At 35.8% G+C, this 25,198-nt stretch overlaps 3 protein-coding genes across 7 annotated transcripts in view; 2 read left to right on the top strand and 1 right to left on the bottom strand.

The window, feature by feature from the left end:
- LOC120432354 (cation-independent mannose-6-phosphate receptor) overlaps positions 1–25,198 on the top strand; it is a 259,577-nt gene that overhangs the window by 16,514 nt on the left and 217,865 nt on the right. For all 5 annotated transcript variants that reach the window (XR_008212785.1, XM_052711699.1, XM_052711700.1 and 2 more), the window contains exon 5: positions 58–119. Coding sequence is in view for 4 of the 5 variants with exons in the window: in XM_052711699.1 (XP_052567659.1) it covers positions 58–119 (62 nt within the window). In the remaining variant the exon portion in view is untranslated. The remainder of the gene's footprint in view (positions 1–57; positions 120–25,198) is intronic.
- Positions 7,139–8,909, top strand: LOC120432653 (protein toll-like). Its single transcript, XM_039597900.2, has one exon. The coding sequence runs from the start codon at positions 7,487–7,489 to the stop codon at positions 8,768–8,770; it is 1,284 nt and encodes a 427-aa protein (XP_039453834.1). The 5' UTR covers positions 7,139–7,486; the 3' UTR covers positions 8,771–8,909.
- LOC120431391 (protein toll) overlaps positions 11,406–25,198 on the bottom strand; it is a 37,435-nt gene continuing 23,642 nt past the window's right edge. The window contains exons 3-4 of the mRNA XM_039596544.2: positions 12,917–15,851; positions 11,406–12,846 (exon numbers count right to left, since the gene is read on the bottom strand). Of these exons, the coding sequence (XP_039452478.1) occupies positions 12,277–12,846; positions 12,917–15,697 (3,351 nt within the window). The 5' untranslated portion in view covers positions 15,698–15,851 and the 3' untranslated portion in view covers positions 11,406–12,276. The remainder of the gene's footprint in view (positions 12,847–12,916; positions 15,852–25,198) is intronic.

Here is a 25,198-nt window from a genome sequence, read left to right as displayed (position 1 = left end):
GTGAGTTCATGGGTAGAATCGGTTTAAAACGGGACGTAACGGTTGGTTTTGTTTTAGGGAACATCAACGTTAATCTACACGTGGCCTGTGCTGCGAGCGAGAACTTTGAAGTAAACGAGGTAAGTGATTTTTTGTGGGTTGGTTGAACAAACGGACATTTATTCACCCGGAGATTGCCGGATAGCATCCTAACCCACTGCCGTCTCAGAATTGTAAGGTTTAGATTTCGATTGACAAATTAATTCAATAGTGACAGATAAAATTCTAAAATTCTAAAATTCTAAAATTCTAAAATTCTAAAATTCTAAAATTCTAAAATTCTAAAATTCTAAAATTCTAAAATTCTAAAATTCTAAAATTCTAAAATTCTAAAATTCTAAAATTCTAAAATTCTAAAATTCTAAAATTCTAAAATTCTAAAATTCTAAAATTCTAAAATTCTAAATTCTAAAATTCTAAAATTCTAAAATTCTAAAATTCTAAAATTCTAAAATTCTAAAATTCTAAAATTCTAAAATTCTAAAATTCTAAAATTCTAAAATTCTAAAATTCTAAAATTCTAAAATTCTAAAAAAATTCTAAAATTCTAAAATTCTAAAATTCTAAAATTCTAAAATTCTAAAATTCTAAAATTCTAAAATTCTAAAATTCTAAAATTCTAAAATTCTAAAATTCTAAAATTCTAAAATTCTAAAATTCTAAAATTCTAAAATTCTAAAATTCTAAAATTCTAAAATTCTAAAATTCTAAAATTCTAAAATTCTAAAATTCTAAAATTCTAAAATTCTAAAATTCTAAAATTCTAAAATTCTAAAATTCTAAAATTCTAAAATTCTAAAATTCTAAAATTCTAAAATTCTAAAATTCTAAAATTCTAAAATTCTAAAATTCTAAAATTCTAAAATTCTAAAATTCTAAAATTCTAAAATTCTAAAATTCTAAAATTCTAAAATTCTAAAATTCTAAAATTCTAAAATTCTAAAATTCTAAAATTCTAAAATTCTAAAATTCTAAAATTCTAAAATTCTAAAATTCTAAAATTCTAAAATTCTAAAATTCTAAAATTCTAAAATTCTAAAATTCTAAAATTCTAAAATTCTAAAATTCTAAAATTCTAAAATTCTAAAATTCTAAAATTCTAAAATTCTAAAATTCTAAAATTCTAAAATTCTAAAATTCTAAAATTCTAAAATTCTAAAATTCTAAAATTCTAAAATTCTAAAATTCTAAAATTCTAAAATTCTAAAATTCTAAAATTCTAAAATTCTAAAATTCTAAAATTCTAAAATTCTAAAATTCTAAAATTCTAAAATTCTAAAATTCTAAAATTCTAAAATTCTAAAATTCTAAAATTCTAAAATTCTAAAATTCTAAAATTCTAAAATTCTAAAATTCTAAAATTCTAAAATTCTAAAATTCTAAAATTCTAAAATTCTAAAATTCTAAAATTCTAAAATTCTAAAATTCTAAAATTCTAAAATTCTAAAATTCTAAAATTCTAAAATTCTAAAATTCTAAAATTCTAAAATTCTAAAATTCTAAAATTCTAAAATTCTAAAATTCTAAAATTCTAAAATTCTAAAATTCTAAAATTCTAAAATTCTAAAATTCTAAAATTCTAAAATTCTAAAATTCTAAAATTCTAAAATTCTAAAATTCTAAAATTCTAAAATTCTAAAATTCTAAAATTCTAAAATTCTAAAATTCTAAAATTCTAAAATTCTAAAATTCTAAAATTCTAAAATTCTAAAATTCTAAAATTCTAAAATTCTAAAATTCTAAAATTCTAAAATTCTAAAATTCTAAAATTCTAAAATTCTAAAATTCTAAAATTCTAAAATTCTAAAATTCTAAAATTCTAAAATTCTAAAATTCTAAAATTCTAAAATTCTAAAATTCTAAAATTCTAAAATTCTAAAATTCTAAAATTCTAAAATTCTAAAATTCTAAAATTCTAAAATTCTAAAATTCTAAAATTCTAAAATTCTAAAATTCTAAAATTCTAAATTCTAAAATTCTAAAATTCTAAAATTCTAAAATTCTAAAATTCTAAAATTCTAAAATTCTAAAATTCTAAAATTCTAAAATTCTAAAATTCTAAAATTCTAAAATTCTAAAATTCTAAAATTCTAAAATTCTAAAATTCTAAAATTCTAAAATTCTAAAATTCTAAAATTCTAAAATTCTAAAATTCTAAAATTCTAAAATTCTAAAATTCTAAAATTCTAAAATTCTAAAATTCTAAAATTCTAAAATTCTAAAATTCTAAAATTCTAAAATTCTAAAATTCTAAAATTCTAAAATTCTAAAATTCTAAAATTCTAAAATTCTAAAATTCTAAAATTCTAAAATTCTAAAATTCTAAAATTCTAAAATTCTAAAATTCTAAAATTCTAAAATTCTAAAATTCTAAAATTCTAAAATTCTAAAATTCTAAAATTCTAAAAATCTAAAATTCTAAAATTCTAAAATTCTAAAATTCTAAAATTCTAAAATTCTAAAATTCTAAAATTCTAAAATTCTAAAATTCTAAAATTCTAAAATTCTAAAATTCTAAAATTCTAAAATTCTAAAATTCTAAAATTCTAAAATTCTAAAATTCTAAAATTCTAAAATTCTAAAATTCTAAAATTCTAAAATTCTAAAATTCTAAAATTCTAAAATTCTAAAATTCTAAAATTCTAAAATTCTAAAATTCTAAAATTCTAAAATTCTAAAATTCTAAAATTCTAAAATTCTAAAATTCTAAAATTCTAAAATTCTAAAATTCTAAAATTCTAAAATTCTAAAATACTAAAATTCTAAAATTCTAAAATTCTAAAATTCTAAAATTCTAAAATTCTAAAATTCTAAAATTCTAAAATTCTAAAATTCTAAAATTCTAAAATTCTAAAATTCTAAAATTCTAAAATTCTAAAATTCTAAATTCTAAAATTCTAAAATTCTAAAATTCTAAAATTCTAAAATTCTAAAATTCTAAAATTCTAAAATTCTAAAATTCTAAAATTCTAAAATTCTAAAATTCTAAAATTCTAAAATTCTAAAATTCTAAAATTCTAAAATTCTAAAATTCTAAAATTCTAAAATTCTAAAATTCTAAAATTCTAAAATTCTAAAATTCTAAAATTCTAAATTCTAAAATTCTAAAATTCTAAAATTCTAAAATTCTAAAATTCTAAAATTCTAAAATTCTAAAATTCTAAAATTCTAAAATTCTAAAATTCTAAAATTCTAAAATTCTAAAATTCTAAAATTCTAAAATTCTAAAATTCTAAAATTCTAAAATTCTAAAATTCTAAAATTCTAAAATTCTAAAATTCTAAAATTCTAAAATTCTAAAATTCTAAAATTCTAAAATTCTAAAATTCTAAAATTCTAAAATTCTAAAATTCTAAAATTCTAAAATTCTAAAATTCTAAAATTCTAAAATTCTAAAATTCTAAAATTCTAAAATTCTAAAATTCTAAAATTCTAAAATTCTAAAATTCTAAAATTCTAAAATTCTAAAATTCTAAAATTCTAAAATTCTAAAATTCTAAAATTCTAAAATTCTAAAATTCTAAAATTCTAAAATTCTAAAATTCTAAAATTCTAAAATTCTAAAATTCTAAAATTCTAAAATTCTAAAATTCTAAAATTCTAAAATTCTAAAATTCTAAAATTCTAAAATTCTAAAATTCTAAAATTCTAAAATTCTAAAATTCTAAAATTCTAAAATTCTAAAATTCTAAAATTCTAAAATTCTAAAATTCTAAAATTCTAAAATTCTAAAATTCTAAAATTCTAAAATTCTAAAATTCTAAAATTCTAAAATTCTAAAATTCTAAAATTCTAAAATTCTAAAATTCTAAAATTCTAAAATTCTAAAATTCTAAAATTCTAAAATTCTAAAATTCTAAAATTCTAAAATTCTAAAATTCTAAAATTCTAAAATTCTAAAATTCTAAAATTCTAAAATTCTAAAATTCTAAAATTCTAAAATTCTAAAATTCTAAAATTCTAAAATTCTAAAATTCTAAAATTCTAAAATTCTAAAATTCTAAAATTCTAAAATTCTAAAATTCTAAAATTCTAAAATTCTAAAATTCTAAAATTCTAAAATTCTAAAATTCTAAAATTCTAAAATTCTAAAATTCTAAAATTCTAAAATTCTAAAATTCTAAAATTCTAAAATTCTAAAATTCTAAAATTCTAAAATTCTAAAATTCTAAAATTCTAAAATTCTAAAATTCTAAAATTCTAAAATTCTAAAATTCTAAAATTCTAAAATTCTAAAATTCTAAAATTCTAAAATTCTAAAATTCTAAAATTCTAAAATTCTAAAATTCTAAAATTCTAAAATTCTAAAATTCTAAAATTCTAAAATTCTAAAATTCTAAAATTCTAAAATTCTAAAATTCTAAAATTCTAAAATTCTAAAATTCTAAAATTCTAAAATTCTAAAATTCTAAAATTCTAAAATTCTAAAATTCTAAAATTCTAAAATTCTAAAATTCTAAAATTCTAAAATTCTAAAATTCTAAAATTCTAAAATTCTAAAATTCTAAAATTCTAAAATTCTAAAATTCTAAAATTCTAAAATTCTAAAATTCTAAAATTCTAAAATTCTAAAATTCTAAAATTCTAAAATTCTAAAATTCTAAAATTCTAAAATTCTAAAATTCTAAAATTCTAAAATTCTAAAATTCTAAAATTCTAAAATTCTAAAATTCTAAAATTCTAAAATTCTAAAATTCTAAAATTCTAAAATTCTAAAATTCTAAAATTCTAAAATTCTAAAATTCTAAAATTCTAAAATTCTAAAATTCTAAAATTCTAAAATTCTAAAATTCTAAAATTCTAAAATTCTAAAATTCTAAAATTCTAACATTCTGAAATTCCAGAATTCTAAAATTACAGAATTTTAAAGTTCTAAAATCCTAAAAATTTTAAATTTTAGATTTTCTACATTAGCATTAGCATTAGCATTTGGAGGATGCCTCACCAACGGAAGGCTCCACAACGCTTATCCCACTGTTTGGTGTGGTTGTATTAGACCCTCATCCGGAACAACAATCCAACACGGGAGATACCATGTCTTCATCTTTTGATGAGTGTGTAATGCTACCCAGGGCATAAGGGGGTCCTGACCGGGTCCAAGCTATCCTCAGGGATGGGAAGGATCGTTGGTAAACACCTATCTAAAGTGCGCAAGGACCCCTACGTCACCTTTGTGGTATAGATGTTTGTAGGGAGGTTTTGGACTCAATGTTAGTATGAGAGGTAGAACCCTAGGATACACCTCGAAAGGCGTTGCGGGTTGGTTGTAACAGTATTCCTAATTCCAGTCTGAGCTCACCAAGTCGCCATGGCCTAGTGGATAGCATTTTTGCTTACCAATCCAAAGGACGGGGGTTCGAACCCCGCCTCCAGCGACTTTGATTTTTCGTTCACATTCAGCATGTCAAGTAATTCTATGTCCTTAACTTTCTCGATAGGAGCAGATGGGAATCGAACCCAGAACCATTCGCTTACAAAGCGAACACCGTAACCATTCAGCTGCAGCTGCATTTTAAATTTTCTACATTTCAAATATTCTTAAATTTTAAAGTTTCAACATTTCAAATATTCTTAAATTTTAAATTTTTTAAATTGTTCCATTCAAAAACTGACAAAATTTCAAATTATAGGATTTTGAAGTTCTAAAATTTTAATCTTGATTTCCAAAATTCTAGAATTAAAAAAAAAACTCTTAAATTTTAATATTCGGTTTATTCTAAAAATACTAAACTTTATGTTTCTAAAAGTTTTGGAAAATAAATCCTCGAAATTAATATAAAAATCTAGAATTTAATAGAAGGTTATTTGTTTTAATTAATTGGCTGCGCAACAAATATTTAATTATCTTTAAAGCTCATAAATTAATGAAATCAATTATGCTCTTGCAATTTATCCACGTAATTTTACTGTTACTAGTTAAATCCATTATTTTAATGTTGATTTGTGGCTTGTAACAGCACAACGATTAAGCCTGTTTGGTGACCGTACTTTTTGGAGCTGAACTGTACGAGCTGGGGCTGAACCGTACGTCAAAAAAAATCGCCACGTGCTTGGAGATTTCAACCAATCAGAAGGTAGGTCCGAAAATATGGCTAGTCCGAAAATATGCACAAAGAAGGTCGTATGATAGGAGCAATATTCCCAAAATAGGGGCAAAAAGTGTTTTAATTGTTCGTGCTTTTACAGCGATATAAGGTATTTTTTATCAAAATGTTGATAATGTACGAGCTAAAGCATTAAAAAACCAACTTATTCATGTATAACTTGAGAATGCATCAAATTAAAAGTGCGATCTGCTTAGTAGGCCCAAAATATCTTATTGATAACGGTAAATTTGTTAGAATCACAGTGACTATCGAAGTTTTTAAAATAACGATTTCGTCGAAACTATTTTCAAAAACACAATTTAAAAAATACATTTAAAAAATCTTGGTTTTGTGGCAATACATGTTTACAAAATATCTATAATTTTTGAACAATAAATTCAAATTCCAGCCATGTCACCCCGTTTTTTTGAAATTAATATTTTTTTAATGCAAAAATTAAACGAATAACATTTTGTTAAAATCATACAATATAAATCAATGAGGGCATTAAACAATTTTACAAATATTCGTCCATGTGATTACTTGGGATAACGATGTTCTAATTTTAAGTGGTCAGACCTACGGCGTTAATTTAAGCGCTATGATGTTTCGTTGCCCCAACAATCAAGTATAATTGCCTCAACAATCAAGCCTTCGGACTCATAGTTTCGAGTAGGAATCTTGCAATCGAGAACGCCAAGGCAATGCTGTAGAGCGAATAATTTGATCTATTTTTTTATTTTTGATGTTTCGTTGCAGTGGGTTGAGTTCAAATGTTAAAACGAATCTACAGTAGGGTAGTCCAAATCCGAGCTTTTTTGGGGCTACCCCCTGAATCATAGATTGACCCATCACTAGGCTTTATTCCAAATTTGAGCTCATTCTGACCACGGGAACCCTTCCCTCTAATCGCTTGAAGTTTGTATAGGAAAAATCGTCAGGGGGGGGGGGGTGGGGGGGGGGGCAAATTTGGAACACCCTAATCTACCGCCCCCAATGCTGAGAAATTTTTGCTTCCTCCGAACCCTCTGCCATGGGACATCTGGTACCAAAAATGCCACGAACATTAATTTCCGTGGTAATGGCGCCACAATTCGCTCAACATCCAAACTGTACTGACAAAAGAAGAACAAAACTCACACTTACCGAGACATTCCACCTGTTATCAGTGATTCAGAAAACCCACATCAATCAAATTACTATAAACAAATCGCGAACCGAGCACGTAGCGGCACTGCGGGATGCATCACCCGTGCAGCACGTTTCGAGAACTCAGTGCATCGACAGCCACAGCATCGCGATAACCTTCCGTGTCAATTCCGGCGTCGTCGGTTAGAGTGATTCATCCCGCGCGCGCGAGAATGAAGCTGTTCTGGTCGATTGTTTTGTTTTGGGTTGGAATCTTCGTGAGTGGAGAGAGACTGAACGAAAATGCTACCAACTACTGGAGTGAATTGTGTCCGAAGGAGTGTCGCAGTTGCCGGATTGATCAAACCAGACGAAATCTTACTATAGATTGCTCAAATAGTTTACTTGAGGAAGTTCCGTTGATTTCCAGAGAGATATCGCTCAACTCATCATCCGTTACGCTGGATGTCCGTAACAACTCAATACGGGTCATTCCAGCAGTTGAAGATAACCCAGGATTTGGACTGATCAATAAACTCTTACTCGATGGTAATGAGATTGATGCTTTGAATGTTGCTAGTTTACATGCAAATTTGTCCTTCGTATCCATGACCTACAACAAGCTACACCAACTTGAAGATACTTTCGTGGACCATGCCCTCAAAATCAAAACTCTTCGTGAGATTGTCCTGATAAACAACTCTTGGCCTTGTGAATGCCATCTAGCAAAGCAGATGGTTCGTCTGGGCACAAAGTTCAAGCAGTTCCGCGTCCCAACCTGCACCTCCGGTCAACGCCTCATCGACCTCAACCGATCGTGCATAACCAAGGTCATGTTCCTGATGGTACTAGGATCCGTCCTGTTCACCCTAACCATCACCTTCTCCGCCCTGTACATCCGGCACCGTCACTCCATCAAAGTCCGGCTTTTCTCACTGCAAATCTGCCTCGGATTCGTTAGCCACGAGGAACCCGATGCCGCCCTGCTTCCCTTCGACGCCTTCATCTCCTACTCCCACCGGAACGACCAGTTTATCGTCAACGAGCTCATCCCCACGCTCGAGAAAGCCCCCCATTCCTACAAGCTGTGCAGCATCCTCACGCAAAACTTCATCCCCGGCGATCCAATCCCAACCGAGCAGTTCGAGCAGGCCATCCGAAGCTCGCGCCGCACCATCATCTACATCACCAAGCAGTACCTCCAGTCCCAGTGGACGCTTACGAGCTTCCGGACAACGTTCGAGTCCGCCCTAACCCGGTCTCGCCTGATCGTGATCCTCGCCGAGGACGTGGAAAAGTTTGACGAACTGCGGACGTCACTGCGCAGCAAGACTCTGCTCGAGCGGGACGACCCGTTTCTGTGGCAAAAGTTGCTGTACGCGATGCCCCATCGGAGTGCCGCGCTGATGAGGAAGCACCGGCGGGAACAGAGCGAGAGAACGCGCAAACAGACGGAACTGCTGCGGGAGAAGAACCGGGCGAGGGAGGCGAAACGGTTGGCGGATGTTGTGCTGTGAAATTTTAGAGTTAATATGCCTTTTGAATAAGATTTAAATGTATCCTAAATATAATGCGTCACTTCATTGAATCCACTCCCATTCACTAAATCAGAAAAAAAAACCAAAAGGGCATATCTATTAGGATGTAACAAAAATGGCGGGTATTCAAGGGTTTGTTCCGGTGGACGTATTGAACCCAAATCCAAAATATGAGCTTGATTGGACGTAACAGTAGCTGGCGCTTTGAATTTGAATTTTCAATGGGATTTAACCCGTAAAAAAGATTTGTTTTCAAAAATTTCACTTTTTGAGGCATATTGGCCACTAAAGCGTTTATTTTCAACATCAATGGCGTGTAGGCCAGATCTTAGCGCATCCTTTAGTATATATAACATTAAAATTTGTAGCACTTTTTTTATTCTTCAACATACAATTATGATTCTCTTACTATTGATTCTTTATAAAGTATATTCTCCTTTACTGTCTATTTTTTTCAATCTTCACCCTTTTCTTCTAACAAGTGAGGTTCGAGTCTTTACTCAATATTTTGAATCATCTAAGTCATGCACTTATCATTATTGTACTTTTGGTAAACTTTTGAACAACATGCTTAGGTCCAAAAAAATGTAACAAAACACCGTGACAGAAGAAATAGAAACAGATAAACACGACTCAAGATTAGGGAATGCACACTATAAATGTTTAGGCTCTTATACTTACATCAAACCCAAAACACTGTAACGCCTCCGGAACGAGTTCAAATGCGTAACCGGAAATGTGTGAATGTCTGGCACGAGCACTCAAAGCGTGTTCTAGCGTGTTGCTCGTACCGGCTCAGAACAAGGGTGCGATGTAGGTGTAAGGGCAGTGCGTGTTCGTCGGGAACCTGGTGCATAAGATCGGTCAAGGCCCGTAACAAATACAAATTTGTGCGTTGCGTAATAAAAGAACGCTCCCTTTGACACCCTCTTTACACGGAGCTCACGCACACTATCCAACGTTTGCTTTGATAGAGTTATCTACGTGCGCATGTATTAAGTGTTTGTACACGAAGTTTTTTTAGGTTAAAATTTGTACCTGCCATTAAAAACAAATGGTAAGCTAGTGTGAGTGAGATGGGGCTTAGATAGCTTTATAGTGTATGTGAGCGCCGTGTAAAAGTGACAGCTCGACAGTCAAATCAACAGGGTGCAAACTTTTAAAAATGTCTAACGAAAAAGTGATAAACCACCGGGAGTTAAGTGGACGCTCGCAGGTGTAACGTCAAACGTAGAAAAATGACGTTTACTTTCTTTGAAAAGTTCGAAAGCGGTTTTTTTTTGTTTGCCTCCTTTTTTCCGCGTTGCATGATGAAGTTGCAAAATGATTTTTTTTTCAGCACAAGTCTTACGTTATTTTATTCAATTTGCGTGGAAATTTTGTTACGTGAAGGTGTGCCTACGAAGCTTATTTTCTAAGTACCTTTTTTCGATTTTACCATTACCTCAGTGCGGTGAGAAAGGGAATAACGTTTCGGATATTTTTTTGATTGGAGTGAACTGCCGTTTTACGGCGATATGATGTATACGCCATTGAGGTGATTTTGCTGTAGACACGATTTTCTGTTTCTGTTCATTTTTTTTCAATTTAAAATGACTTATTTGAGGTCTGCTCTGTAGAAACTGTCAAAAAGTACAATAAAAATGTGGCCCCTATAAAATTTCTTGATTTTTCCTATTCTCTACGATTTTAAACTACAAACATCATTTGGCCGTAAAAATAGCAATAAAAAATCACTACTTTTCCTGCCCAATGATGTATGTATACATTGCTCGATCAAAGCTGGCTTTATTTTTTGTGCCAGCTAAAGGGGGGGGGGAAGGTATTAGGGAGCGTTCTTTTATTACGTAACGCAGTTGGGGGGAGGGGGGTCGGAGGCCGTGTTACGCTCCATACAATTTTTTTAAAATTTGTATGGAAATTTTGTTACGAGGGGGGGTCTAAAAATCCGATTTTTTGCGTTACGTAATAAAATAACGCTCCCTTAGCGATTGTCTATGCTCCATAAACACATTTTTTGCATGAACAATTGTCAGCAAGGGAGGTGGGTGGGTCTAGAATTTTCAAAAAAGTGTCTACGTGGATGTGGATAAGGTGTCATCCATTAAGTACGTCACATTAAAATCAGCCAAAATTTACTCCACCCCCTTTGTCACGATTTCCCTATGCTTTTAACACGCAACGTCACGCTTTCTCAAAACCCCCCTCTTCCCTCAGAACGTGACGTACTTTATGGATGATGCCTAATGGACGTCCCCTTAAGAATTAAATCGAAATAATGTAATAAAATATTGCCCAATCTTGATTTGGTCCCAAAACCTCAAATCAACATTCAAACAGTATTGAATTTGACTTCTATCAATTCTCAATGTATACATACATCATGATGAGTAAAATTGGCGTATACATCATTGTTTGTTTGCTTAATAAAATGGGCCCCAGAGCAGTTTTTTGAAAAATTCTTTCGTCAGGAGGTAGCTTTTAAGATTCTTTATCAGACTGTACAATAAAATTGAAAATGTCCGAAATGGCGTATACATCATATCGCCGTAAAACGGCAGTGAAGTGGTATAGATAATTCAGGGACTGTGAACCATAATTGAAAACACTTGAGTCATTTAAAAATTTACATATTTATTTCATCCATAGTTTCATTCGTACTCTTCTTTTTTTTAAGTTGTCTCACAATGTGATCTCCATATATTGCTATTATTTTTTGGGATAGATTCAGATACACTTGCTGTGTCGTCGTTTCTTTTTAACAAACTACTTAACGCTACCGGGTTTTCGTTATCTTTTACAATTGTTTACAAATAAGAATAGAAAAAAAACTAACAATCGCTTGCACTGTTTTTGCTTAAAATTAGTGGGGAAAGGGTACAAATCTTAGCAAAATTTGCTGATTTTTAGTTGGAAAAACAACGAATTCATTCAAGAGTTATAAAACAAATAGTAGTTTTTTTAACTTAGCTTAACGTTTACGACGAGTATAGTGTAAGGTATTTAAACAAAGATTGCTTATTCGAGTGTGTTGTTTACGTGTCTTAATGCTACCTCCAAAAAAGACACTAATAATAAATAAGTCTCTATGTACAAAAGGCTTTATCGTAAGTAATTTGGATTCGTTCTCTTGTTTTTTTTTGCTGAAGCTCTAAGTGTTCATTTGTTTTTTTTTTTTTTGCGTGAATTTGTGTTATTCAGTCACCGTAATAGAATCTTGCCACAGAAGATTCTTAACGTTCTGTCTCGAGATCTTAGACTACAGTATCGTTTTGTACAAATGACTTTTTTTCTTTGCCGATTTGCGCTAATGATATATTCCGCACTCAGTTTTAGGGTTAGTATTAGGGGATGGGGAGATTCAGCTACGCGTGCTTTTGTTTTGTCTGTCTTTATCACAATTTAAAGGTGTCGAGATTGTTTGTTGGTTTTTTTTAATGTGAAGGGGCTTCCTAATCTCACGCGGCGTTCAGTCTTTGATCCTTCTACACGTCACTCTGCTTGGCGTTGCTGTTGATGACGTAAGCGCCGTTCACGTGTCCGTTGGCGTGGCCATTCAGCAGGTGTCCGTTTCCGGCGTGGTGATAGCCGTTTCCGTTCATGAGCGATTTTCCGTTCGAGATTATGAAGGGGGCGGGGCTTAGCGAGCCGTTCATTTCCGCGGGGGGCGTGGTCAGTGGGGGTGGCGTAACGGGGACGGGTTTGATAAGCTCTAGCTTGTCGTCGACGGAGCTGCGGATGTGGTTCTTGATCAGGCCGGATCGCTTCAGTCCCTTGACGGTCGGGGGGTGCGGCATGGCGTAGCGCAGCTTGTCCCAGAACCACGGATCGCCCCACTTGACGTAGGTGTTCATCTTGAGGTAGGCCTTCAGCTCGGAGTCCAGGTTCTCGATGTCGCCGATGTCTCCGTAGATGATGATGATCACGCGGACGCGCTTCTCGGACATGGAGTTGATGTGGGCGGTGCGGAACTCCATCTTGGCCCACTCGGACTGGAGGAAGTTGCTGGACAGAACGACGATCGTGCGGCGGGACTCCTCGACGGATTTGATGATCTGTGGATGGGAGGGGGAGAGATGGATTAGTTTCTGTTCAAATTTACGGGACTTCATTGTATTATCTTACCTGCGTCGGGATCAGCTCGCCGGGCATAAAGTCGCGTACGTGCCAGCACGTCTTGAAGTTCATCGGCTCCTTCTCGAGCGTCGGAATCAGGTGGTCGGTGATAAAGTCCTCGTCCTTGTGCGAGTACGAGATGAACGCGTCGTACATCTTGTCCTTGTCCAGCTCCTCCTCGGTGACGAGCCACACGAACACGTTGTGCGTGAACATCCACACCTTGATCTCCATGTGGTACGTGTAGAACAGCACGGTGAGCAGTCCGATCAGCAGTCCCAGGATCGACAGGATGATGCTGAGCGTGATGTACGTGTTGAGGTTTTCGTTGCACAGATCTCCGATCTGGATGGCTTCGATCGAGGTTCCGTCGTTGCAGGCCACCTGGGAGATGTCCGACACCTTGCGGAAGCTGTTGCGCACAAAGCGGAGCATTTCCGAGGTCGTGCAGTCGCAGCGCCACTGATTGCCGGACAGTTTGAGGTTCGTCAGCTGCTTGCTGCTGTTGAGCGCTTCCACGACGGATTCGTTCAGGCTGGTCAGGCGGTTGTGGGTCAGGTCTAGGATGCGCAAGCTAGCCGGGAGATTCTCGGGAAGAAGCTCGGAAATGGCGTTGTTGGCAACGTACAGCTTGGCAACGCTGGAATAGCCGGGGAGGGCGTCCGTTGGCAGTTCCGTGATGTTGTTGTGGTCCATGTGCAGCTCGATGAAGCGGAATCCGAACGATTGGGGCAGCGGAAGTTCCGGAATCTGGACGAGTCCCTGGCCGGTTCCGTTGACGATGACGGCAAAGTCCTTGCGGCGGGTAGAGCAGCTGCAGCCGACAGGGCATCGACGAATGCTAGTTCCGGGTCGGTCCAGCTCACACAAAACGTCCTCGGACTTGACCTGCCCGACGGGAGTTCCGCGGAGATCCTTCGGTTCCGCGCACTGCAGGTTGCTCGTGTCGATCTCGATCCGCTTGTAAACTGTTTCGTTCATCTCCTTCTGCAGGTACTGGGCGAAGAAGAAGAAGATACAGCTGCAATCCAGCGGGTTGTGACTCACGTCCACGTAGATCTTCGAGGCGTCGCTGTTGTACGACGTCCCGATGATCGACTCCATGTCGCTCAGGTCGATCTCCGAGATGCGGTTATGGCTCAAGTTAACCCGAATCGACTCGGACAAAAACTCGAACCGGTGGTAGTTCAGCGAGGAAATGTTGTTATAGCTCAGGTCCAGATCCTTCAGCTTCAGGTTCAGCACGTTCCAATCTCGGAACACAGTAGTGATGCTGTTGTTGCGCAGGTTCAGCACCTGCAGTGACTCCAGATACTGGAACGGCGTTCCGTCCCCTTCGGCGATGTTCTGCTCCTCGACGACGAAGCTGAGATCGTGGAAGGCCAGCTGGTTGTTCTGCATGTCCAGCCGCTTCAGGGCCGTCGTCTGCGAAAACGTGTTGACGTGGATCGTGTGCAGCATATTATTGCCCAGGTGCAACTCCGTCAGCTGTTTCAGCGAGGCGAAGATGTTGCTGGTCAAATTGCGCAGCCTGTTGTAGCTCAGCCGCAGCGTCAGCAGCTTGGACGTATTCTCGAGCAGCATCTCGGGCAGCACTTCCAGCTCGTTGTAGGCCAGGTTCAGCGTTTGAAGGTCGCGTTGATCGCGCAGCAGCAGCTCCGGCAGAGCGTTCAGCTGGTTGTAGCTGAGGTCGAGCTCGAGAATGGCACTGGATCCGCGGAACAGGGACGGCGGGAGTTCGACAAAGTTGCACCGGTTCAGGAAGACCTTGGTGAGCTGGGGGAGGTTGCCGAGGAAGTTCGGGGGGAGGGTTCGCATGGGGACCTGGTTGTTGATGAACTTGAAGTCTTTGAGCTTGCGGTTTTCGGCGAGGAGGTTCTCGGGCAGGGCGGAGAAGCGGTTGAAGCCGAGGTTGAGCTCGAGCAGGTTGGGGAGCAGCTCGAAGACGTCCGGGTTGAGGGATTCCATGGAGTTGACGGAGAGGTCGAGCTGTTGGAGGGATTCGGCGCCGCGGAAGGATTCTTTGGTGATGTTGCGGAGTTGGTTGCGCCACAGGTTAAGGAGAAGGAGCTTGCGTTGGTTTTTCAGCAGACCGGGTTCGAGTTCGGTGATTTGGTTGGCGCCGAGTTCGAGGACGGTCAGGTTGGTCAGGTTGTCGAAAACGTTGTGGAGTAGCTTGACGTGGTTGCTTCGCAGGACGAGCCACTTCAGGTTGGACAGGTTGGCGAACAGGTCCGGTTGGATGTCCTCGATGCCGGAGCTAAGGAAAAGCTTCTCCAGGTCTTGCATGCCGTCAAAGTGCTGACGGACGAGCCGGACTCCGAGGTCTTTGCCGTAGTTTTGGTACCAGAACTCCTTCATGTGCTTCACGCCAAGGAAGTTGATGTACTGCCGAATTGAGATGTGCGGCGGTAACGTGCAGTGAATGATTTTGACCTGCTCGGTGTCACCCAGCGTTAGCTGGGGCAACTCCCCAAAATCATGCCGGTCATAGCACTGGATCTGGGCGTACTTGTCTGGTTTGATTTTCACTGTAATTTCCGGATTAGTCACGGGACACTGAATCTCGTAATCGGAGCTGGCGTACATGCAGCTGCACTCGCTAATGGCCGTCATTTCGGGGCACTTGAAGCCCTGCTTGGCCGCCACCAACCCGCTTCCCCCGCCCGGTCCCAACTCCTCCCCGATAACGTAGTCGTAGTGCTGCGGAAATGAAGTTGCCAAATTGTGCGTAAGTAACACCGCCGCTAGAGCCACCAGCTGGACGCCCCAACTCCGTCGTCGTCCCATGGCTGGATTGTAGGTCACTCTCCTGATCTAAATCTCGTCGTTATGCGCTGCTTCGCTGCCTTTCGTTGCCGCTCTATGATAATTTTAGCATAAATTGTAAACTTGCAGCAGCATGCTATCTCCACGCGATAGTCGTTGTCGGTTTGGATAAAATCTGCAACACAGAGAAAGAAAAAACAAAGAATTGGTTAACGAGCTGCTGGAAACAATGGCGCTTTCGCTTTGAGATATTATCTATCTGTGCTGGAAGCACAGACAAGTGAACTTAAAACTTGAAAAATCAGCGACATCTATTGCACTTTTTTGGAAACACAACTGTCAAATCCTTCAATTTTCAATTCAAACTAACCGTTATTTTAGAAGCTGAATTCAAATCTCATTTTCTCAGAACTGATCACGTGTTTTGGGTGTTTCACTTTAAAAAATGCACTGTTACAACAACTTTCCGCTGCCGTTGCCGGGCGAGAACTGAATCGACGGTTGGGACGGTATGGTTGGGATCTTGAAGCCCGAGGTAAAACAGTCCCCCGGGACGGTGCCAAAAATCCTAGCCGGGGAAATCCCGTTTTACCTACTGTCCTCGAAGGGATCTCACGAGAAGTGGTGGTGGTTACCTGTGAAGTAGTTGTTGTTTACGACAGTGTGACGAGCGTGTGTTGTAAAAGGGCCAGGTAAAGGAATAAATAATGTTGTTTTCGTTAGTCACCGACCAAAAACCAAAAAAGAAAAGGCTGGAAAGTTTCGCAAATGTTGCAAAAGGTGACATCTGAATAAACATTAAATAAACAAATTTTAAACAGCATGTAATTTCAATTGTGCCTTGCAACATTAGCATTCTTGGACGCTACAGGCGAAGAAAGCGACTCCACCGTAATGGAACTAATTATTCATCAATTGCATGCAATCTACATTGCTCTCGTGGCCTTTGGTGTGCTTCAATGATGCTTTCTAAGCACTATAGAGAAGAAGCCCTTTATCGGCTCCCCGATATTGTCGTAGTATGGATACTAGGGTGGATCAAATTTGACGTTTCGCCGTCCATTACCGAGCTTGGGATGCTTGAGATTTCGTTCAATCGAGCTCATACTCGAGATTTAGGCTCCGACAAAAAGTCAAATTTGAGCAACTCCAATGAATTCTGATTTGCTGTCATCCTCCTAGTCTTCATTGCCATTATCACATAAGCAAACAATCTGGTTCTACCCGGCTCTATGATGTTTGTATGTTTGATAGGGTGTGGGTGTTTGGTTCTGGTTAATTTTAGGGGAAATTTGCTCTTATTTTGGGTCTTTCTGGTATAATTTCTGTTACCATGTTCAAAAGTTTAGTTCAGCATTATTTTGCTTAATTTTTAAAATAACTTCAAAAAAAATACACTAATAAAGCGATGATTAAACAAATTTCAAACTATCAGATCATAAATATTTTTTCCTGAGTCCCCCCCTTTCCCCTAAATTGTCCACGTGGTTTATGGATGGTCCCTAATCAAAAGTGGTCAGTTTAAATTTGTAGTGACGAAGTGAAAAGAAGTTCCCAGTTACAGCCAAAGATTTGAAAAACCGGCTCAAAATTTTCCCCTGGCCGAAATAATTAGAACCGTATTTTGGGTGACCAACGCCGTATTAGGGTGGTCTGAAAAATTGCCATTTTTGTCGATTTTCGCAAAAACCACTCTTTTTAAAAAATTACAACTCCCCGCAATTTCAACCGATTTTAGCTTTTTAGTCTTAAACGCAAATGAAAGGTGATAATTTGGCCTTTCAAAGAAAAATAGTAAGAAGCTTCAAAAATCTAGCCTAACATATGAAAAGGTCTTTTGAATCTTTAAAATGTCGTTTTGACGGTGTCTGGACCAAAGCGTCTTTATCTGGAAATATTTTTATCGGATTCCTCGGACAATTTTACGTTACATACTCAAAAATGGGAGGAGGGTTTTTACCAGGATTCCGAATCATAATTTTTTGAAATTAAAATCCGGGTTTTTTTGGCGCGGAATAACGACGAAATAGGCAAAAAACAGCGATAGCTTTAAAATTTTAGCGATGACCTATACATGTTTGAGTATCAAAATTTCCGTAACTAAACTTTGGTTAAAAATCGGTTTTAGTGTTAAATGGGAAAAAGAAATTTTTCACTTATTGAAAATATTTCGATTCCAGAAATACTATGAATTTAAACCATTACAAATATGTTGAAAGAAATTGTTTCTTCAAAAATTGCCAAGATTGATTTTTAGAATCTAAAATGAAAATTAAAAAAAAAAATAAAAAGATTCCTGATCAATATTATGCTAGATATTTGTTTTTAGAAGATTAAAACTTTCATGTTCTGATAAAAAAATAGAATAAAATTGAGTTATTTTAACTTTTTTTCATCCCTTTATTTTCCAGTTAAAACCGAGCAACACAAACTTTGTGTTTGGAAATTTCATGCATTGATTTAAGTGTTTTCTCTGAAAATCGAAATTATAAGTGTTTTATTCTGAAGATTTTAAAATTAAATATATAGAGCAGTTCTCTAGGATTTCGGTCATTCGATTTTTTTTGTATTTTTTAATCCGACTGAAACTTTTTTGGTGCCTTCGGTATGCCCAAAGAAGCCATTTTGCATCATTAGTTTGTCCATATAATTTTCCATACAAATTCGGCAGCTGTCCATACAAAAATGATGTATGAAAATTCAAAAATCTGTATCTTTTGAAGGAATTTTTTGATCGATTTGGTGTCTTCGGCAAAGTTGTAGGTATGGATACGGACTACACTGGAAAAAAATAATACACGGTAAAAAAAATTTGGTGATTTTTTTATTTAACTTTTTATCACTAAAACTTGATTTACAAAAAAACACTATTTTTAATTTTTTTTATTTTTTGATATGTTTTAGAAGGCATAAAATGCCAACTTTTCAGAAATTTCCAGGTTGTGCAAAAAATCACTGACCGAGTTATGAATTTTTTAATCAATACTGATTTTTTCAAAAAATCGAAATTTTGGTCGTAAAAATTTTTCAACTTCATTTTTCGATGTAAAATCAAATTTGCAATCAAAAAGTACTTTACTGAAATTTTGATAAAGTGCACCGTTTTCAAGTTATAGCCATATTTAAGTGACTTTTTTGAAAATAGTCGCAGTTTTTCATTTTTTTAAATTAGTGCACATGTTTGCCCAGTTTTGAAAAAAATATTTTTGAAAAGCTGAGAAAATTCTCTATATTTTGCTTATTTGGACTTTGTTGATACGACCTTTAGTTGCTGAGATATTGCAATGCAAAGGTTTAAAAACAGGAAAATTGATGTTTTCTAAGTTTCACCCAAACAACCCACCATTTTCTATCGTCAATATCTCAGCAACTAATGGTCCGATTTTCAATGTTAATATATGAAACATTTGTGAAATTTTCCGATCTCTTCGAAAAAAATATTTTTGGAATTTTCAAATCAAGACTAACATTTCACAAAGGCCAAACATTCAATATTACGCCCTTTTAAAATGTTTGTCTTGATTTGAAAATTCCAAAAATATTTTTTTCGAAAAGATCGGAAAATTTCACAATTGTTTCATATATTAACATTGAAAATCGGACCATTAGTTGCTGAGATATTGACGATAGAAAATGGTGGGTTGTTTGGGTGAAACTTAGAAAACATCAATTTTCCTGTTTTTAAACCTTTGCATTGCAATATCTCAGCAACTAAAGGTCGTATCAACATAGTCCGAATAAGCAAAATATAGAGAATTTTCTCAGCTTTTCAAAAATATTTTTTTCAAAACTGGGCAAACATGTGCACTAATTTAAAAAAATGAAAAACTGCGACTATTTTCAAAAAAGTCACTTAAATATGGCTATAACTTGAAAACGGTGCACTTTATCAAAATTTTAGTAAAGTACTTTTTGATTGCAAATTTGATTTTACATCGAAAAATGAAGTTGAAAAATTTTTACGACCAAAATTTCGATTTTTTGAAAAAATCAGTATTGATTAAAAAATTCATAACTCGGTCAGTGATTTTTTGCACAACCTGGAAATTTCTGAAAAGTTGGCATTTTATGTCTTCTAAAACATATCAAAAAATAAAAAAAAATAAAAATAGTGTTTTTTTGTAAATCAAGTTTTAGTGATAAAAAGTTAAATAAAAAAATCACCAAATTTTTTTTTACCGTGTATTATTTTTTCCAGTGTAGTCCGTATCCATACCTACAACTTTGCCGAAGACACCAAATCGATCAAAAAATTCCTTCAAAAGATACAGATTTTTGAATTTTCATACATCATTTTTGTATGGACAGCTGCCGAATTTGTATGGAAAATTATATGGACAAACTAATGATGCAAAATGGCTTCTTTGGGCATACCGAAGGCACCAAAAAAGTTTCAGCCGGATTAAAAAATACAAAAATTAAAATTGAAGAAAAAAGACCGATTTCGTAGAGAATTGCTCTATAGTTAAGTTTATATTTTTATTAAAACTGTCAATAGTTTGATTTTTTAAATTTATGAAAAATTGACCGTTTTTTTCATAAACAGTTTTTAGTTTGCAACCATCCTTTGAGTAAGAACTGCATAATTTTTGAGGTTTTGGAAAAGTTGGGAGTACGAGAATGAATTTTGTGTGGCCACCCGAACTGGTTAATTTTCTTTGTTTACGTCATTAAATTTGCAAAATAACAACATTTCAAGCCAAACCAATTAAAATGAACCAAAGCTGAAATGTAAACAGTCTGTCCTGCTTACGTCAGTGGATGTTTACATTAGGAACGAGCAGCTTCGGCTTTGACCCATTTACATTGTTTTGCTTGATTTGGCGAACTTAATCGCGTTTTGGCGATCGATTCCGTTTCCGTGTAATGTTATGTAAAGAATTTTGATATTAAGTTTAAATTTAGTCATGCTTGCTATTTCCTGAGATCCTAGAAATTTTTATTAATTGCACAATATAAAAAAAGACAGGGTTGCCACTTTTCTTAATGAGAAATCTGTATTTTCCCTAAAAAAGTCTGTAATTCCAGCAAATTGTCGTGAACAGATATTTTTTGTCATAAAAAAACATAGATTACAAATGAAATATTGTTTGATAACAATATTATATCATTACCAACAACCATTATTTCAATCAGAAATAAAAAAAATCCTGGAAAAAAATAAATGTTTCAAAGCATAAATTTATCAAGGCTTTTAATATTTATTTTATTTTTTGGTTATGTAAAACTTTGATTACCCTTCCAAAATTGCCCACTATTGGCACGTTACCTCTTGGCAATCATCCCCTGCAACTAGACACCGTCGTCGGGAGAAACCAATCAGATTCCCTCCCTCTAAATTTGGTGGAAGGGGTGGGAAAATCCAAGAGACGAACCTGAAAGCGTTCGTTATACCATCGACGATGATAGGTTTCTGGCTGGCTGGCTTGAGGGGAAGCGGGCAGAAATTATGCTTCCAATGTAATAACATTTAATATTTACGCTCCAATTTTCATAAAATCTAACCGGGAAGAAAGCTCCTTATTTGGGAGCAGCTCACAGATTGTTTTCACCGCAGCCACGGGGGAGATTAGTGGGCAAGATCGGATTGGATTGTTCCGTTGCGCGGCGGTGGTGCTTCCCTCTGGTGGGGAAAATCCCCGTTATCGCCTGAATGTATGCAGAATGTCGGTTTAGTTGGGGAGACAATGGGCTCAAACTTTAGTGTAAAGGATGGTAACCTTTTGCCGGTAGGTGGTGGGATTATGTGGCGCAGGGGGGAGGGGTAGTTAAATATGCTTTTAAGACCCCCTCCCCCCTTTTAACAGGTGGTGGCGATGTGGAAATTCCATCTTCGCGTTGGACGCGGTCCGGGGTTGAAAAAAATAGCGAAAGCTCATCACCGGCATCCATTAATTTCCATATGTAAATGTTGGCCACGTTCGCTTCCGCAGTGTCCTTTCCTGGGAATTCCGGAAGGGAAACGGGGGGAGTCCTCATTTGTTGCACCATCGTCGTTGCATCATGGTATGAGCATTATTCATTTTCTCTCCTGTAGGTTGCTTCCGCTGCGGAATTGTAATCAGCAAAAGTTCCATCCCTGGTGAGGAAGCTTAAAACCCCCTACTTTCAGTGGCTCCCTCTGGAGGAGGAGGAGAAACACTTTCATTTTTTCTATGTATGTGTCTGGAGAAAAGCAAATTTCCATCATTAGTGGTGAAGTTTTTTGTCGTCAAGCTTTTATTGCGTTTCTTCTACAGCTTTTTAAATTATGCACGTATCTTTTCTTGTTAGCCCTTTCCTGGCTTTATCATTTTTGTAGAAGAAAATTGTTGAGTTTGTTTCCTTACTAGTCAAGACTCAAGCCATTGCAATTTTGACAGTTTGTAAGTAAGTTGCTATATTTTGAATAAGTTTAAAATCACTCCAATGGATTGATGTCCTGAGAGTTTGCGTGTTGACTTATTGTGAAAAGTGGATGCATCTCACTTATATATATAGAGAGAGAGAGCTGTCACTCAAAATTAAAAACCCAAATGAGATTCGTCGTCTGACTGTGAATCGTCACTCACAGCACATTCCCACACCACATTTTTTTGTTAATGCTATTTGAAGCTAGATGGCACTGCCATCGTCAGTGGTGCAACTGCAGTTAGACATCGCTAGCACGCCAAGGGCACAGATTCAATTAAGCTGAGGCTGCTGCTGCTCATGCTTAATAGATGTAACTGGTGCAGCGGATAGACGGACGGGCCTGACGAAACTGGTGAATTTTTAATGCGCCAACAATGGGTTCATAAAAAAAACACAAGCAAAATCAACAAAAGCAAAAGATTTTTGCGGTTGCGAAATGCCACCACGAGCGTGGTGGCGCTGCCGAGCAGTGATGCCAATAATGAGATGCAGTTGGTGCGGCCAATTAAACGAGCTTTGTTATCTCGAGGTTCATTCTTTTTTCGTTGAGCTGAGCTGAATCTGTCGTAATCGTATTGTCCGTTTCTCTCGAAGGTACACGCCGCGCGGCATCTCAGAATGTGCCGCAGACACTGTTGCCAGCGATTTTCTGCACTTTTGGTACAATAAAAAACATTCCCGGCAACAATGCCATGCAATTCGAAGAAGAAGATCAACAAAAATAAAACGCGCAGTATGGGATTTGACAGCGCGCATTTGCCGAAAGTGCGGCGCGTTGTTTCGAGGCTGGTATGCCGCGTGTCCTTTTCGGGAATACGCGCAATAACAGTTTCCATCGCGCGCGAGGCAAGTTTCCGCTAGAAACGTCAGAAAAAAAACGCTTCCAAAGCGTTTGCACCACCACAAAAAAACTTGGTGATTTATTGTTTTCCCCTCGCCAAATCGTGGTGGCTGGTAGCCATTCAAGTTTGAAGAAGACCCCCCCAGAAAAGAAGACTCGGTGATCGTCAACATTAATTACGAAATAAAGGCGAAATCAAAACCACTCTCTCGGTTGGCGCGAAACAAAAGGCGCCAGTTCGGTCGCTTTATAATGGCCATTCATCATAATTTTTCACTTTCCATTAATGGGTGGGGGTGTCAAGCGTGGGACAGTTTTGCTTTTGGACCATTAGAGTGGGGTTTAATTGTTTTGAGTCTTGTAGTTTGATCTTTGAATTTAAATTATTTTAGATTTTGGCAGTGTTCCCAGATTTAAAGAATATCTTTTAAATACTTATCATTCAATAAGTAATGAGGCTTAGAACCAATTTCCACAAAAACTCAGGGTTATGACAGGGTTGCCAAATGTCAAAGTTAATTCCACTTTGAAAGGAGTTTTAAGTACATATCCAACAACGAACAGTAGGGCGGTTCTAAAAGCCATTTTATTCAATAATTTTTACTTAACTGGCGATATTTCGATGCAGGGTTGCCAGATTTTCTAAGTTTTCATGAAAAGTCAAAATAATATTTAAATTTGTTAAAGTTTTCATTTTGTTTATGAATGGTCCCTGAATATTTTTAATTAATAATTTCCATTGAGGTTTTGCAGCGTGACTGTGTTTCAAATGTAGGTGGCGCCAAAATGAGGTTACTTGCCAAAAATCGTATTCCTTTCTGCTGGATTGAAGAACAAAATCGCTTATTTCTCATGATTCCCTGCATCAATCTTAATGAAACTGGTTGCAAAAGACGAGAAAAATTTTTTGCTTTAGAATAATGAACATCAACTTTTGGGCGCGCAAAAATTTGTGACCTTTTTCTTTAAAAAACATGTTTTGGAACACGAAAAAATGAGTTTCCCCGTATATACCAATGAAATAAACAGTTATATAGTTGATAACAGATGTGTTAACGTATATTCAACAATTTGTATTGATTTTTGACAGACTTTCTTGCCAAATAGTCCAAATTACTATCTTTTTCTAAATCTACAGTTTTCTCATAGAAAAATCAAACAAATATTGGAAAGTTATACACCAAATTGTTGGAAATAATTTTTCTCATCCGAATCCGGCATAAGTTTTATAAAAATGTTGGTTAGGAAGGAAAAAACACATTTTTTCTAAAAATCATAGGTTTACGCTATTTGTTCATAGGTGGCGACACGCGTCATTTAGTTTTGCTGCAAATTCTCTATTAAATTCTAAAATTTCTTCTGACTTGATTTTCACTTATTTTCTAAGTAATTAGAGTTTAAACGTCTCTAAATCGATCCTTATCAAACCCCACTCTCGATTCCTCAACACTCAAACTAATTAAAGTTTGCTGACCATCGTCCGCGCTTGCCGCCTCTAGTCCAGAGTAGGTTTTGTAAAGTTCCTACCCGGAATATCACTCCATCTCCAGGGGGAAAACTATGCGACCCAGACGGCAAAGTTTTGCCCTTGAAGCCGTCGTGTTATGACAAGTTTTTCACGAAGCAGAAAACGAGTTTTCATCGAAGCAATTAATGCGATCATTAAAGTTCCGGGAGCGTCTCCTCTCTTCCACTGTTGTGTTTTGGTGTCTTGGCCACAGACTTGGGTTTTGCGAGACTTGACACTTGAAAGGCCCCTTGCTGACAGTGTCGCCATCTACGTTTGGGTAGAAAACGTTAGCTGTCAAACGAATCCAATTTGTTAAGTTAAAGTTTAACATCTGATTATCTGTGGTCACACCCGCAAACTCTACGGCTCCAGACGTGCAGCTTGACCCAGTCGAGGTGCCAAACTGGTTGTTGTTGCCTCTGCTCCGGATGATGCCGGGGATTTAATTAAAACAATTTTATGGAGCGCTTAATGGAGTGGCGACCAGGACCGGTTTTGACGTTTGCCACGAGCTTGGCCGGATGAAGAAGTTTACCAGCGCTAATGTGCGCGAGATGGCGCTGATTGTCACGGCTGTCAAAGTTTATCAATTTCAAGAGATTTTGACATCTATTGCTGAAATAGCTCGACTAAATTTCAGCTAATTCCCAAAACAGTAACAACGCGACGCAAAAGTTCAACTTGTGCCATCTTCAATTACGCAATTATTTCACCCGGGGGCTCGTCGTAATGACTAAACCTAACCTACCCCACAGGCCAAAACAAACCTAACCTAGCC

The sequence above is a fragment of the Culex pipiens genome, chromosome 1 (assembly GCF_016801865.2).
Source record: "Culex pipiens pallens isolate TS chromosome 1, TS_CPP_V2, whole genome shotgun sequence".
Lineage (NCBI taxonomy): Eukaryota > Metazoa > Arthropoda > Insecta > Diptera > Culicidae > Culex > Culex pipiens.
The sequence above is the reverse complement of the archived record's forward strand: the minus strand, read 5'-3'. Positions and strand labels throughout refer to the sequence as shown.